The 16,161-nt window shown below is 28.0% G+C and overlaps 1 protein-coding gene across 1 annotated transcript; it reads left to right on the top strand.

Annotated features, from left to right (window-relative positions):
• The first annotated feature begins 2,113 nt into the window (after window positions 1-2,113).
• Window positions 2,114-8,699, top strand: LOC124940034 (putative beta-glucosidase 41). Its single transcript, XM_047480512.1, has 13 exons — window positions 2,114-2,254; window positions 2,322-2,388; window positions 2,463-2,521; window positions 5,835-5,910; window positions 6,133-6,204; window positions 6,683-6,770; window positions 6,860-7,115; window positions 7,426-7,541; window positions 7,614-7,825; window positions 8,010-8,041; window positions 8,125-8,230; window positions 8,306-8,414; window positions 8,488-8,699. Exons 1-13 carry the CDS (start codon window positions 2,114-2,116, stop codon window positions 8,672-8,674), a joined length of 1,521 nt encoding a protein of 506 aa, XP_047336468.1. The 3' UTR covers window positions 8,675-8,699.
• Window positions 8,700-16,161: the final 7,462 nt, after the last annotated feature.

Consider the following 16,161-nt stretch of genomic DNA (forward strand, 5'->3'; position numbering starts at 1 on the left):
GTCAACTCACAATCTGACCCAATTATCCATTTACTCTCACATATATCAAAATTAACCACAGCTCTCAACCCGGCAATCCGGACACTTTAAAAATTAAGCATCATTATATATATAGATGAGATGTCTCAATATGATTGACAAAAATAAAAAAAAAATATCTATTTTCTATCTTCACACTTTTTTTTTTCTTTTTTTCCACCCAATGTATTATTTTTCTAACCTATTATCTCTCTGGTCTCACTCATTCAATGTCACTTATTCATAGAAACAAGGTACCTATTGATTTGTTACTTTTTTTTTTCTCTTTTTTTTCATGTGACACTACTACAGTGGACTGATAATCAAATTATTTTGAAACAATATTTTTATTTATTCTAATAAAATTAACAATTCTAATTTATATATAATTTTATTTATTATACATTATGAAAAAAAAATATTTAATAATATAAAATTATATTAATAATAAAAAAAGTATTATATATATATAAATTATTAATCTTATTTAAAACAATCAAATTAAAATTATTATTTAAAATTAATTATTGCAGATTATCATATATATATATATATATATATATATATATATATATATTAACATAATTATTTAATAAATATTATAATAGTTATTTTAAATAAAAAATATATTATTAGAATTTATTAAAATTAAAAATAAAATCATTATTAATTTTAACTACAATTAATAGATTATATATATACATTAATTTATTAATCCTTTTAAAAAATTATTATTTATTATTTTTAAAATAATCCTTAAATTAAAATATCAAATATATATTATAAGATAATTAATTTGTATATAAGATTTAATTATTTAATTATCAAATATATATTTTGTAAATGGTATAAGATATTTAATTTGGTATGTAAGATGTAATTGTTCTATTATTAAATATATTTTTTAAATGGTTCATTTATATTATAAAGGATAAAATTATTTAATCACAACAACAAATGTTTACATGAGAAAAATAAATGAAGAAAAATAATATAATATAATCACGATATCCAATAAGTTATCGAGTTCATATATTCTCGAGAAGAATAATTAACTCTCCGACTTATTCTGCCAGATTTTCGAAACAAATCTCAGAAAAACGTCATAACTTATAACTCATAATAATAATAATAATAATAATAATAATAATAATAATATACAAATTAAACGAGTACGAAATTCGACGATTTTCTATTAAACTAGATAGTGCACAAGAAAATAATTGAGATGATATATCAAATATCTATGAATGTCATATTAGTCTCATTAGTCCAAACTTTCTATCAGATCCAAAGATTTGGGCATCACCTAGTGAATCTTAGTAATATTCCAAAAAAACTCCAGATATTAGTCGCCTCTCAACAATGCAAAAATATGTGAGTTGTCAATTCAACATGCTTGTAACATATACAACAATGACTTATCATAATACAATATTTTTTCATACACATGACATCCCTAAAAAATTATATTGTAAATATAAAATATGTTTAAATGCATTCTAATATGTTTCTTATTTATGTTAGTGGAGGAATTAAACATTATTATTTTTTAGATAAACAAATGAGAGGCAAATCTTTTTAAGAGTTGTATTGGGATTAATAAATTATATTTATTACCTATTAAACATTTATATATCCAAATTATTTAAAACAGTAAGATAATTATTATTTTTTGACAATAATTTCAAATTTTCATAAATTGTTTTCTTATATTATATTCAAGTATTCTAACTCAAATGTGAGTTCTTAGATACTTCCAAACTTGTTACATTTGGCTTACATCAGTCAAATTAGACCAAAAGCTTATCCAATAAGTCTTCCTCCAGGTTGTTCATTCTTATCAAATAAATAAAATATTATAGAAAATGAGTCACTTAAGAAAATAAAGCAAAATTAAAGGGCTTTTATTATTTTCTTTTGTTTTATAAAAAAAAAAAAACTGACAAAAAAAAAAGAAGAGTAAAATAAGATTAAAGAGAGACGTTGCTTAAACCATCTCATACCCTTACAAAATAAAATCAAGCTATAAATACACTTAACCTTCTTTATTTAATTTTTTCTTCCTTTGGAGAGAAATTAAGCTAATCCATCCATGGAAGCTTTACTGGTTTCATCATTCTTCTTCTTCTTCTTAACAATAATTTGTTCTCATTTTGTAAACCATTCAAATTCATTAAGCAGAGCTGATTTCCCAGATGGGTTTGTATTTGGAACTGCTTCCTCAGCTTATCAGGTAATATATAATTAATTAAGTTTATCATTTCTTTTGAATTATTGATCAATTTAATTCTACCATATAGTTTGAAGGTGCTGTTGATGAAGGGAATAAAGGACTCAGCATTTGGGACACTTTTAGCAAACTCCCAGGTCTGTAAATTAAAAATGGAATCTTTAAAGTGTTTTCTGATTGAACTAAATCATGGGTTTATTAATTTGAACAGGAAGGATTCTTGATTTCAGCAATGCAGATACTGCTGTTGATCAATATCATCGATTTCAGGTGAAGTTTCAGAATTGTTCTTTAAAATGTCTTTCCAGAGGTTGTTTAAATTGATTTCACAATTAATTACCCATTTATGGTTACATATTCTTGTGTCAAGGGAGTGAATCGAATATAAAACCGTTAAACCGAACTCAACTATTCAACTATTCAGTTAGATTTAGTTCGCTAACAAACAAATTATAAATAAAACGAGTAGATGAACTTGCATTTCGTACATTTTTTTAATTTTAAAAAGATAGTGAATTAAATTAAAAATATTAAGAAATTTGGAATCAGATCGTAACCCAAATATCATGCTTAAAATCTAAAAAAGATATGTTTCAATTAATAATTAATTTATTACCTTAAAAAATATTATTTGATTTTTAAAATAAATATATATAATTGATTTTTGTTTTTCAAAACAAAATTAGGCATAATAATTTATGGCGAACAAATAAAACCAACTAAATTGATATTCTAAACAACCAAACTAACTTAAAATAAATTTAATGATTTGGATGTGCATAACATGCTGAACCGACCGGTTACATATAATTACATTAATGATTTAATTATTTTTATGTTAATATATTATTAGGGAATATTTATACTGATGGGCAATTACTTAATTAGAAGTTTAGTCAAACAATTATTTAATTAGAAGAACCTACTTTTAATAATATGATGTGTTTATATATATTAAATTAGCTATCTTTAAGGGTGTACAATTAAATTTTTATGAAATTTTTTATTCTTATCCTCTTAGGTAGAAACAACCAGTACTATATATTTAACAATTTGATTAACTAAAATATGCAGATTTTTGCAATTTCTGTTCAGTTAATCGGTTTAATGAGTTTAGAAAAAATAAGTTTAAGTTAATAATTAAGTTTTCACCTAAAATCAATATTATTAATTTGTTTTTTCAAAGTAAATATATATGAGTAATGATATTGGGAGTAAAAAATTTGTAAGGGATGAGACAACTAATGATATGAAAATGCACATGTCACCATAAAAATAAGTCTCCTATCATTTTCTCTTCCTTTAATTTTAAATTGTACATGTCATCTAAAACATTTAATAATTTATCTCTTCAACTTTTTAGTATTTAAAAAAAAATATTTAATAATTTATCTATCTTTAATTTTTTTTTATAAATATTTACTTTTAAAATTGAATTAAATAAATTATTCAACTTAAACTACAAATTAATAAATAAAACTCAAATTGCTAATATTCATAAAATTCTTAAATTCAAATATTACATTCTAGTTGAATTAATTTTTTAATAATTAAGAAGAAAAAAAAAGTTTTTTAAAAAAAGAATAAGATAGAGAACTTAACAAAAATAACAGTAATATATATATATATATATATATATATATATATATATATTATTCATTTGATTATTCATTCTCTTTATTATTATTTAATAATTTTTATATTTAATTTTTTATTTTAGTATATGTATATTTATTAATTTTTTTTATTATTACTCTTAAAAATATATAAATTAATTAATTAATTTAAATATATAAATATATAATTACAAATTAATAGTTAAAAAGAAAGAAATATATAAAATAAAATTTTTAAAGAGCTCTAACATAATCTCTACAAAAGAATTTTTTTTAATAAATAAAAAAGCATAAATTGTTTAAAGATAAATAATTAAAATGCCTTTATAATGGCATTTATAATAATTTTAAAAATATATATTTATAATAATAAAAAATTAAAGATAAAAATTATTAAGTGTTTTTTAATAATAAAAATTATAAAAAAATTATTAAATACATTCTATTTAAGAGTATTTAAGAAAAAAAAATGTAAATATTAAAAAGAGAGAAATTATTAATTGAGATAAAAGTGAAAAATAAATATATAATTAGTCAAAAGTTCTCCCTGTCATTCGTCCCTTTTTGTTACAATTATTTTGTTCCATTTACCCTTACTCAATAAATATATATATATATATATATTTGATTTTTGTTTTTCTACACAATTTTAGATGTAATAATTTATGACAAACGAATAAAACCGAACTAATAGTTTAAAATTTTTTCAAATAGATTAATATATTGTGTTAATTATTTTTATGTTAATATATTATTAAGGAATATTTATTCTGGTGGGCAAGTCTTTAATTAGAAGTTTAGTGAAACAATTAATTAATACATTAATTAGAGGAAGCTACTTTTAATAATATGTTGTGATGGGTCAATTTGTTTATTATAATGTGTTTATATTAGGGATATATATTAAATTAGCTATAAACTTCAAGGGTATACAATTAAATTTATGATGTTTTTTTATTGTTATTCTCTTAGGTACAAACAACCAATACTATAGATATAACAATTTGATTAACTAAAATATGCAGATTTTGACAATTTCTGAGCCTATTTAGAAAGTAACACCACCTAGGGGTTTGATTTTATTTGAATAATAGATGAAAATATTTAAATAATGTGCTTGGTAGGGATTTTGGAAAAATAAATTTTATTAATTGAATGGAGAATATATAAAATAATGATTCATTTGGTTACAATATTTGAAATTTATCAGCACCTTAATTTTGTATATAAGAATGTTTTAAACTAATTTAATTACAACGATATGATAATTTAGTTAAATTTAACGTATAGTCTGTTGTCAGCTAAAAAACAAAAATATATATAGATAATCTTCCGAATTTTAGATTGTGTAGCCCACATAGAAAAAAAAGACTTTTTTGTTGCCCCAATAAAAGTTTGATAAATAATTTGTTTTATAAGATAAACTTATAATCAAATAAAAAATTTAGTTTTTATCTTTAATTAAATATGTTACGACATTTTATATTTAAAAAATATTAAATTTTAACTAATTATATTATTTTTAGTAAATGTGTTGCTCAAACAAATATGTTGTCCTAGTCCGAAGGCTTATTGGGCTTACCTGGAACCGAGCCTTAATCTATTATATATCAAGTATTTGAATATTTATCCTATCATTAGATTATTAAACCATCCAGATATGATTGATTGTAATTGTCTTAGCCTAATCTCTCTCTTGGTCTGATTTCAATTATTTAACTACATCTCAACATATTAATATTTGAATATTTAATAATAACAATATTTCATGTGACATTATTAATCAACTTATTCATACTCATTTTGATATCTTGTTATACTTCAAGATATTTATCACACAAAATGAACATTAAATCCCAAAAATGAAAAATGGCAATACTAATTTACTACCTATTTTAGTATTTTAGCCAAAACTAGATTAAATTAGTGTGTACTAACAGTCTTGATAATATTATTATTAAGTATAGAATGATATAGAATTGATGAAGGATCTGGGAATGGATGCATATAGACTCTCCATATCGTGGTCAAGAATTTTTCCAAGTAAGATTCACAGTTTGAATTATTTAGATAACAACTAATTAAATTATTTATAATAATCTTGTTATGTATAAAATGATTTTCTGAAAACAATTATTCCAAAATTTATGCATATTTAAACCTGAACACATCAAATAATCTATTTTTTTTATTCTGATAATCATATTTTTTATTTGACATTACTCAATAAAATAAAAATTCATAATTATATTAAACTATGCACAGATGGTACTGGAATGCCAAATCAAGAAGGAATAGAACACTACAACAGTTTGATAACTGCATTATTAAAGAAAGGTAAACTATTTTAATTTGTCCTAATTATTTAAAAATCTATTTTTCAATTTATTATCACATTTTATACAATTAGTTAATCTAGGATGACAAGAGTTTATGTCAAAGATTCGATTTTTACTAAGAAATTATTATGTTAAAAACGACCATTTAAACCCGGAGTTGACTCACGTTTGGGCGAGGTCGAGGATTGACCTAATTGTCTTATGATTGTGGTTGCTTTTCAATTTCTTATTCTTTAAATTCTATATAAACTTTTTTCTTTTCAATTTATTAATTCATGAAATAAGTTTTTGTTAAAATAAAAAAGTAATAATCTTATACCAAAAACAGAAACAATCTTATTATAGCTCATTTTGTATTATCACAATCTTTTAATTATATTGTGATGGCACCAATTATTGTAACAAAACACCTATTTTCAAATATCATTGTTATTGTTAAGTTTCAATATTAATATATACATTGTTTTGTTTGTTAGGAATTGAGCCTTATGTAACACTATATCATTGGGATCTTCCACAAGTATTGGAAGATAAATATGATGGTTGGATAAGCCATAAGATTATGTAAGCCTCATTAAATCTTAAGATTATTTATTTAAAAAGAAAACCAATAAGTATAGGTTGTTAATATGTTAGTTTTTAATTTGTTACAGAAGGGATTTTGAGCACTATGCATTCACATGCTTCCAAGCTTTTGGAGACAGGGTGAAGAATTGGATTACATTCAACGAGCCGCATAATATGGTAATCCAAGGTTACGACTTAGGTGTTCAAGCGCCCGGAAGGTGCTCGATTCTTGGACGAATTCTTTGTAAGAAAGGGAAGTCATCAGTTGAGCCATATATCGCAGCTCATAACATCCTCTTGTCTCATATTGCCGCCTACACAACATATCAACGCCATTTCAAGGTTATATCATTATCATTTTATCAAGTCATTCAAATAATCAGTTAAAATCACTAAAACGATTTAATTTAAGTGAGAGCTCACGAGATAGAGTCGTGACTCTGTTTTAGAGAATAAAAGATTAACTAAAATACATAATTACTTTATCTATTTTATTCTATTATGAGTGATTTGGTATATGAGAGTATCAATGAAATGATATCTGATTTGTTTTGAGATTGTTTGAAAAATCAAAATGTGATTTCTCAATTTTAAGAAAATCTTATAGAGCTAGCTCTAATAATATTTCTCTAATTTCATTCGAGTATGTTAGGAAACACAAGGAGGTCAGGTTGGTATCGCGCTCGATGTAAAATGGTACGAGCCATATCATGATACAAAAGAGGATAAGGACGCGGCATCAAGAGCATTGGATTTTACACTTGGATGGTAATTTTCCTCTTAGCTTATCATTTCAAATCAAAGAAAGGTTCATTATAAATTCGAATAAAATTGAATTAGGTTCCTTGAACCACTTCTCCTCGGGGACTACCCTCTTTCAATGCGAAAATTGGTTGGTGAAAGATTACCAAAGGGTTCAAATTCGTTCAAGAGGTCGTTAGACTTTGTCGGCATCAATCACTACACGAGTCTATATGCCCGAAACGATAGAATTGGGATGAGGAAGTTCTTATTCAACGACGCATTGTCAGATTTTTCTGTAATATCTTCATGTAAGACTATTTGAATTTAATACCTTCTATTACTCTAAATTGAAAAATACCCTTAATGTATTTGCATACAAATTATTCAATTTTAAATAACTTTAAACTATACAAATACAAGATTATTTTGAAATAATCCAAGTGATTCTACAATGTCTAATATGAATTAATTTCATTTTCTTTAAATTTACAGCTTCAAGGCATGGAATTCCAATTGGAGAAAGAGTATGTAACAACAACATTACTATTATTTTGGGAAACATTACATAGGATTATTCATTAAAGAAACATATTTTCTATGGCTTCAGGGTGGTAACTCTCGATGGATGCACATTGTCCCGTGGGGAATAAGGAAAGTCGTGAATTACGTGAAAGACAAATATGGAAACTTGCCATTGATGATTTCCGAAAATGGTACTAGTATTTCATATTTTACCCATAAGAAATCAAATAAACAATAAATCACCTCATTCAGATTTGCGGTTTCAGGCGTAGATGATCCAAAGAATTCTCATTTATCTGTGAAAACGGCTTTGCAAGATTTCAAGAGGATAAGATTTCATGAAGACTATCTATCGAATTTGTCTGCTGCCATAAGGTAAATGTTTTGATAAATCACACAAAGATGTTTAGAATATTTCAGCATATTTTTTGTTGAATCTACAATGCAGGGAAGATAAGTGCAATGTGAAGGGCTACTTCATTTGGTCATTGCTCGATAATTGGGAATGGAACAATGGATATAGTGTGCGATTCGGATTATATTTCGTCGATTACAAGAATAATCTTACAAGGATACCCAAAGCTTCGGTAGACTGGTTGAAAGTTGTGTTAAGAAAACCTATTGTAGATGAATGAAAATTGATGTAAAATATATTCAATTTGTACATCATATGATAAAAACATTTGGATTGCAAACAGAAACTTGCTTGATCATTTGTTTAATGACATTTGTTTTATGCCTTTAGGTCATCCTAAATTATTCCATCTCAAATACTTCAAGAACACCTAAACTAATTTTTAAATCATTAACATAATTTTAGGTCATCCTAACAATATTTTTCACTTAAATGGTATAATTCTTCTCTCTATATTAAAATGAGATTGAATTTTTTTATAAATATAATGTAGGACATAATGTCTAAACTACTTATTCGTTCATCTTCATTTACTCTTCTTGAAAACAACCTTCCACTTCGTGTCTCTTTTCATTTAAGTCAACAAACTTTGATATTTGGATTCCTATTGGCGCTAACCCTTCCGCAATTAACTCTTAACAACCGCAAGCAGTTCTCCAGTCACAATTTTTTTTAAAAAAAATACTTTGTTAGCTCAGAATTATTTAAAATTATAAATTATAGTTAAAAAAAATTATATCACGCATCTCTTTCTTATATAGATTATCAGTAAGAATTCCATAAATAAATAAATAACAATATTTGTAATACAATACTATGTTACGACTTAAATCTGTAATTGAGGTTAAAAGTTATTGATCTCAAAAACCAAGACTAAATGTACTATTCAAAGTGAAGTGGAAGAGTTAGGAAACAATAAATTAAGGGGTAGAAAAAAAAGATGAAATAGCGATGAGAAGAGAATACTATTAGTATGCTTAACAGTCCGAGAATTGAATACGACGAGGGAGAATTAAAATATAGTAAGATAAACTTTTAACAATCTTATTCATATCTGCAATTGGGGTGAGTTCAGCTTATATATGAGCAAAACCCACAAAAGTATTCAATTACAACTGCTCAAATAGGAAAAAAGAAATTTAACAAGATAAATTTAACAAGATATGGTTTGCAAATAAAAGAAATCGAAACAGACATGTTGAGTCTAGTCAAATTGATTAAAATGAACTTAAGAAATAAGTTTATTTAAACAACAATGTTTTGATGATGGGATGACATTATTTTGATGATGTGCGGGTTAATCAAAATAAAACTTAGTTATGCACATGCAAAGCTGAAAAACTTAGTTTAATGATGCAAATGAATAAAACTAAGTTGGGTAACTTACTTTTGTGCAAGTACAAATCTGAAGAAGTCTGTCTATTCGGACGTCGTCTAACTCTTTTAGACGCGGTTTAAGGAGTGCGCGAGTAGATGTTGTTTAATTACTTCAGACGCGGTCTGAGTAATGCACGAGAAAACGTCGTCTAATTACTTCAGACATGGTCTGAGTAATACCCGAGTAGATGTCGTCTAATTATATCAGACGCGGTTTGAGTAATGCGCGAGTAGACGTCGTCTAATTACTTCAGACGTGGTTTGAGTAATGCGTGAGTAGATGTCGTCTATCTTCATCAGACGTGGTCTGAAGAAGAACGTGAGTAGACATCGTCTAATTACTTCAGACGTGGTATGAGTAATGCACGAGTAAACGTCGTCTATCTTCATCAGACGTGGTTTGAAGAAGAGCACGAGCAGACGTCGTCTATCTTCATCAGACGTGGTTTGAAGAAGAGCGCGAGCAGACGTCGTCTATCTTCATCAGACGTGGTCTAAAGAAGAGCGCGAGCAGACGTCGTCTATCTTCATCAGACGTGGTCTAAAGAAGAGCGCGAGCAAACGTCGTCTATCTTCATCATACGTGGTCTGAAGAAGAGCACTAACAGACGTCTGAAGGAAACATCCGTCTAACTACGTATTCAGCTCATATGATGTTCTCGTTATCAGCAGTCTGACAAGTCTACTAATATCAACAAATGAACAACTTCCACGTACGCCAATATTTAAATTGCCCACGATGTGTTGTACGTTCTAGTACAACATAATATTATAGGATATTCGACGCACTATTAGTCATGTACGACCACGATCCCAATGCTCAGTCTGTTGTACCATTGTACCATTGGCGATCATCCAACGGACACATGACAAGTGTCCAAGTAGAAGATTCAACCGTTGACACACTTCAAGTATAAATTGCTACTCAAGGATAATGGACGAAGAGCTTGCTCGACAATCGGTCACAACTTGCATACAATCGAATCATCTTACGATCCATCTATCAAGATATACTCTCTCTCAAAAGCATTGTGTTTACAATTTCCTGAGAGTTCTCTGTAATTCATTCACTATTTTTTATGTGTGAAACTTCAGTGTTGTAAGTTGAACAAAGGGTGTTCTGTTCAACAGAGAGTTAGCTAGAAGTTGAGAAGAAAGTAGTTGTTAAGTCCTGTGGTTTCTGACTAGGTTTGTGTAGTGTGTTCTATAGTAATCAAAGTCTTCTAGTGAATATCTTCATGTTGAGGGTAAAAGTTTTATCTCCAAACATACATAAAACTCTTTGTGTTCTTACTATCTGTCATTTACATTCATCTGTCTCAAGCTTCAAATCCAACAAACTGTTCCGCACTTGAACTTGTTCAAGAGTTTGTGAAGATTTGCGAAGAATAGAAATATATTTTAACTTTTAACAGAGTTAAAATTGAATTGAAGTTTGTAAGATATTTGTTGGGAAAAACCCTGACAGAATAACAAAAGAAGAAAACAAACGAAAGAGCACACTAACAGAATTTGATAACGGAGTTCGGCCAAAATGTTGCTTACGTCTCCGAACACTAAGGCTATCAATTAATAAGGAAGAAAAGATACAAGTATTGGGTGCAATAAACCAAAGATAGGAGAGTTTCTTTTATACACTAAGAAACTTCCCCAACTCCCATCATCTTTCGATGTGGGATTTATTGTAATTGTAAATATAGTTTCTTTTATATACTAAGAAACTTTTTTCACTCTTATCATCTTCCGATGTGGGATTCTAATTGTGCCAAAAATAACAAATCTCCACATTGACACAATATCCAAATACTAATATTCAATATTAAAAAATAGTTATTTAGTGCTTCAAATTGGCGCTCTTCAGCGCCGACTCAAACACGGAAGATGATTACCAAATCTAAACAATTTTATTTGATTTTTCCCATATCTTTCATCTTGAACTCTTTACCCAATTGAGCTTTCAATTTTTCAATTTCATATTGACTCTTTGATGATATCAACATATCATCATTGTACAAGAGTAGATAGATATAAGACTAATCTTGCAGTTTGTGCAAATACACACAAGAATTGAATCTATTTCTTGTGTACTTGTGCTCCATCATAAAATTGTCAAGTCGCTTGTACCATTGTCTCGACGATTGATTCAACCTGTACAATGATTTGTTCAACTTGCAAACCCAATTTTCTTTATCAGCAACTTTGAATCCATCTGGTTGATAAATGTCGATTTCCTCGTTCAAATGACCGTATTGGATTGCGGTCTCCACTTCTGGTTGATCTAGCTCCAAATTCATCTACGCTACCAAAGCCAACAAAATTCTAATGGAAGAGTGTTTAACAATAGGAGAAAGTACCTCATTATAATCAACTCCTTCCTTCTGAGCGTAGTCTTTAACTACCAATTTTTCCTTGTAGCGAACATAAATTTTTTCGAGAAATCATTATTTCTTAGAAAATATCTATTTACAACCAATAACCTTCTTCCCTTTTGGTAGATGCGTCAACTTGCATTTCTCGTCCTTCTGAAGAGATTAACATCTGAAAAGTGGATGGAACATCATCTACAACTAGAAGTGCATAGGCCGTCATGTCAACAAACCTACCTGGTTTTTGAATAACTCGTATTGGTCTGTTCACATCAATTGATTCACTTTGTTGTGAAGGTTCTTGGGTCGGAACCTCTTCCCCGTTTGAATCTTCGTCTGTCGTCAGAGATTCACTTATAGTTGGGCTTATCTTTATCTTCTCAAACTCCACATGTTGCGGAGTACAATCAAACTTGTCTAGTGTTACCTTATTCAACAATAAATAATCGTCAAAAGTAACATCTCTACTGTTAATGATTTTATTTGTATCCAAACACCAGAGGCAATATTTTTAACTCCCGTAGTAAATCCTATAAAAAGAGCTTTCATTCCTCGTGGATATAACTTTGATTCAACTACATGATAATATGCAGTAGAACCAAAAATATGCAAAAAAATCATAATTAGTTACAGGTTTTCCAGACCATACCTCTAATTTATTATTGCCACCAAGTGCAGATGATGGTAGGCGATTTACCAAATGTTGAGCGTATGACACAACTTCTGTCCAAAAATTCATGTCTAACCCAGCATTAGACAACATACAACAAACTTTCTCCTCTAATGTCTTGTTCATACGTTTCGATACTCCATTCTGTTGTGGTGTTTTTCTGACTGTGAAGTGTCAAACTATGCCACACTCTTGACATAACTTCTGGAATGAATTAATCTTGTATACTCCACCGTTATCAGTCCAGAGAACTTTGATCTTCCTTCCTGTCTCGTCTTTAACTTGAGTTTTCCATTTAAGAACAATCTCAAATACTTCACCTTTATTCTTCATAGTAAACACCCATACTCTTCTGGAAAAATCATCAATAAAAGTAACAAAATAATGTCTACCTCCAAGAGAAGGAGTCTTGGTAGATCCCCAGACATCTGAGTGCACATAGTCTAAAATACCCTTGGTGTTATGGATAGTAGTGTCAAATTTTACTCGCCTTTGTTTTCCCAGAATACAATGTTCACAAAAATCAAATTTACAAACTTTTGTACCTTTCAACAATCCTTGCTTGACATGAGTTTGCATAGATTTCTCACCAGCATGCCCCAATCGCATATGCCATAACTTTGTTGCCTCTAATTCCTTATTACTCCCGGAAGTTGATACACATGTTGTCCCATTAACTGTATTACCTTGATAGTAATACAAATTATTACTTTTTCTGATAGCTTTCAACATCACAGCGCTCTAGATATTACCTTAAGAATTTCATTTTCCAATTTTACATGTAAGTCTTTTGACTCCAAGGCCGCCAAAGAAATGAAATTCTTTTTCATATTTGGTATGTACCGAACATCTCTGATAATTCTGATGGATTCATCATCATTTCTCAGCTTGATTGAATCTATCCTTTTTATTTTACGTGTATTAGCATCTCCTATGTAAACAACTCCACCATCTAGCTCCTTAAAGTCAAAGAACCACTTTCAAACTGGTGTCGTATTATAAGTGTAGGCTGAGTCCAATATCCACGCCTTAAAATGTGATGTGTGTGACATCGATAAAGAGTATTCTGAATCCGCATCACCTTTGTTTTCTGCAACATTTGCATATTCAGAATCTTTCTCTTTCTTCTTCAACTTCGGGCAGTTAATCTTCTAATGTTCTTTCTCACGATAGAAAGCACATTCATCTTTAGCAACTCTACTTTCAGATCTTCTTCCTTTCCCTTTTGATTTGCTTTGCTGACGACCCCTAACCATCAATACTTCATCTGATGTAACTATTTTGTTTTTCCTTTTGTCCTGCTTTCTCAATTCGTGACTATATAAAGAAGAACTTACAACATCAAGAGAAACATTTCTCTTCCCATGAATTAACGTTGTTTCTAAGTGTTCAAATTCATCAGGAAAGGATGATAGCAGCATCAAAGCAAGATCTTCATCCTCAAACTTAACATCAAGGTTTAACAGATCTGCTACTAGTTGATTAAACTTAGTAATATGTTCATGATACTCCACTCTTTTTTTATACCATCAGGCTTTCCGACCTCAATAGCAACATCTAGACCCTGCTAGAAAAGACAATCTATAACATCACCTTGCCACATTCCGAAATGCCTAGTTTCATCAAAGATTTCCAATGCAAACTTCAAATTCGACATCGGTGTCCTCGTCCAGGATGACAAAAGAGTTGATGCTCCTTTTGAAGACTCCACCATTCCAAGGATGAACCTTCGGTTCTGATACCACTTATTGGGAAAAACTCTGACAAAATAACAAAATAAGAAAACAAACGAAAGAACACACTAACAGAATTTGATAACGGAGTTCGGCCAAAATGTTGCTTACGTCTCCGAGCACTAAGACTATCAATTAATAAGGAAAAAAAGATACAAGTATTGGGTGCAATAAACTAAGGAGGGGGGAATTTCTTTTATACACTAAGAAACTTCCTCAACTCCCATTATCTTCCGATGTGAGATTTATTCTAATTGTGAATAAAGTTTCTTTTATATACTAAGAAACTTCTTTCACTCTCATCATCTTCCGATGTGAGATTCTAATTTTTCCAAAAAAATACTATTAACAATAGTCAGACCCCATCTCTATTGTCAACACCGATCCTAACAAGACATATAACCAACCCTAACTGTCCAGAATTGTAGCACAATTTTGTTAATAACTTAATCTAAATAAAATAAAAAAACATTTACTAATAAAAATCTCTATTCTAGTTAAACGACTTCAAATTAAAATTTAGGAATAACAATCGTCGATTGTTGTAATATTTTGATAGAAATCGTGAGCTCGATTGAATTGAGTCGAAGAGTCACTATCCTAATTATTTTCTGATGTACTATTCAGCTAAAAAAGAACCGTAGTACGTTTAGTGATTGTGGTTGACCAATGCGTTTACTTATTAACGATATTATTATTATTATCATGATATAAGAGATCTTTTCTAAAAAAACTCATGGAGACGGTCTTTGAACTCATTGATCGTCTTGAGGAGATTTCCGACATCGTTAATGTTATATTTTATGTTATGTTTGTTCATTTTTTAATATTTTTTGTTTATGTTTTCATTGTTTCTCTCACATGATTAATCGTGTTGTGTTTTTGGTGTTTGGTGAGAAAGTGAACACTTGTGTTTTTGTATTATTTCATTGTTAAATTTTAATGACTGTCATTTATATCATATTGCATGTATTATTTTTCGTAAAACATATTAATATTATTTATCTTTAATTCGTCTTTTATTATTCTCTCTTTCTTATTTGGTCATATTCTTTGAATTTATATATATACTGTATCAAAAGGAATTTATAATATTTTTTTATCTTCTTAACTAAATTATTAAAATTTAAATATTATTTTGTTTAGTATTATAAAAAGAATAATTGATTGAGATCTCATTTAAATAAAACTAAAAACTAGAAAATTATATGTACTTAAAAATTAACTCAAAGTTAATATAAAAAACTGAGATAAAATTTCCTCCCCATTTTCTCCCTCAAATTCCCTCTCCCTATCACTCTTCTCTATAAATATATATTTTAAATCAATAAAATTACATAAATAAAATTATTTTTAAAAATTATATAATTTCACATATATTAATATATTAATTTTACTAATTATTAGATTTTTTAAATTAATAAATAATATTTAAATTAAGTTAATATTTTAAATAAATGTTATATTCATTCAATTCAAAATAATTAGGGCCATAATGAATTAAATTATTATTTAGGGAAAATTTTATATTCATTAATCCCAAATTAATTAAAATTTGGTC

Source organism: Impatiens glandulifera, chromosome 5, assembly GCF_907164915.1.
Source record: "Impatiens glandulifera chromosome 5, dImpGla2.1, whole genome shotgun sequence".
NCBI lineage: Eukaryota > Viridiplantae > Streptophyta > Magnoliopsida > Ericales > Balsaminaceae > Impatiens > Impatiens glandulifera.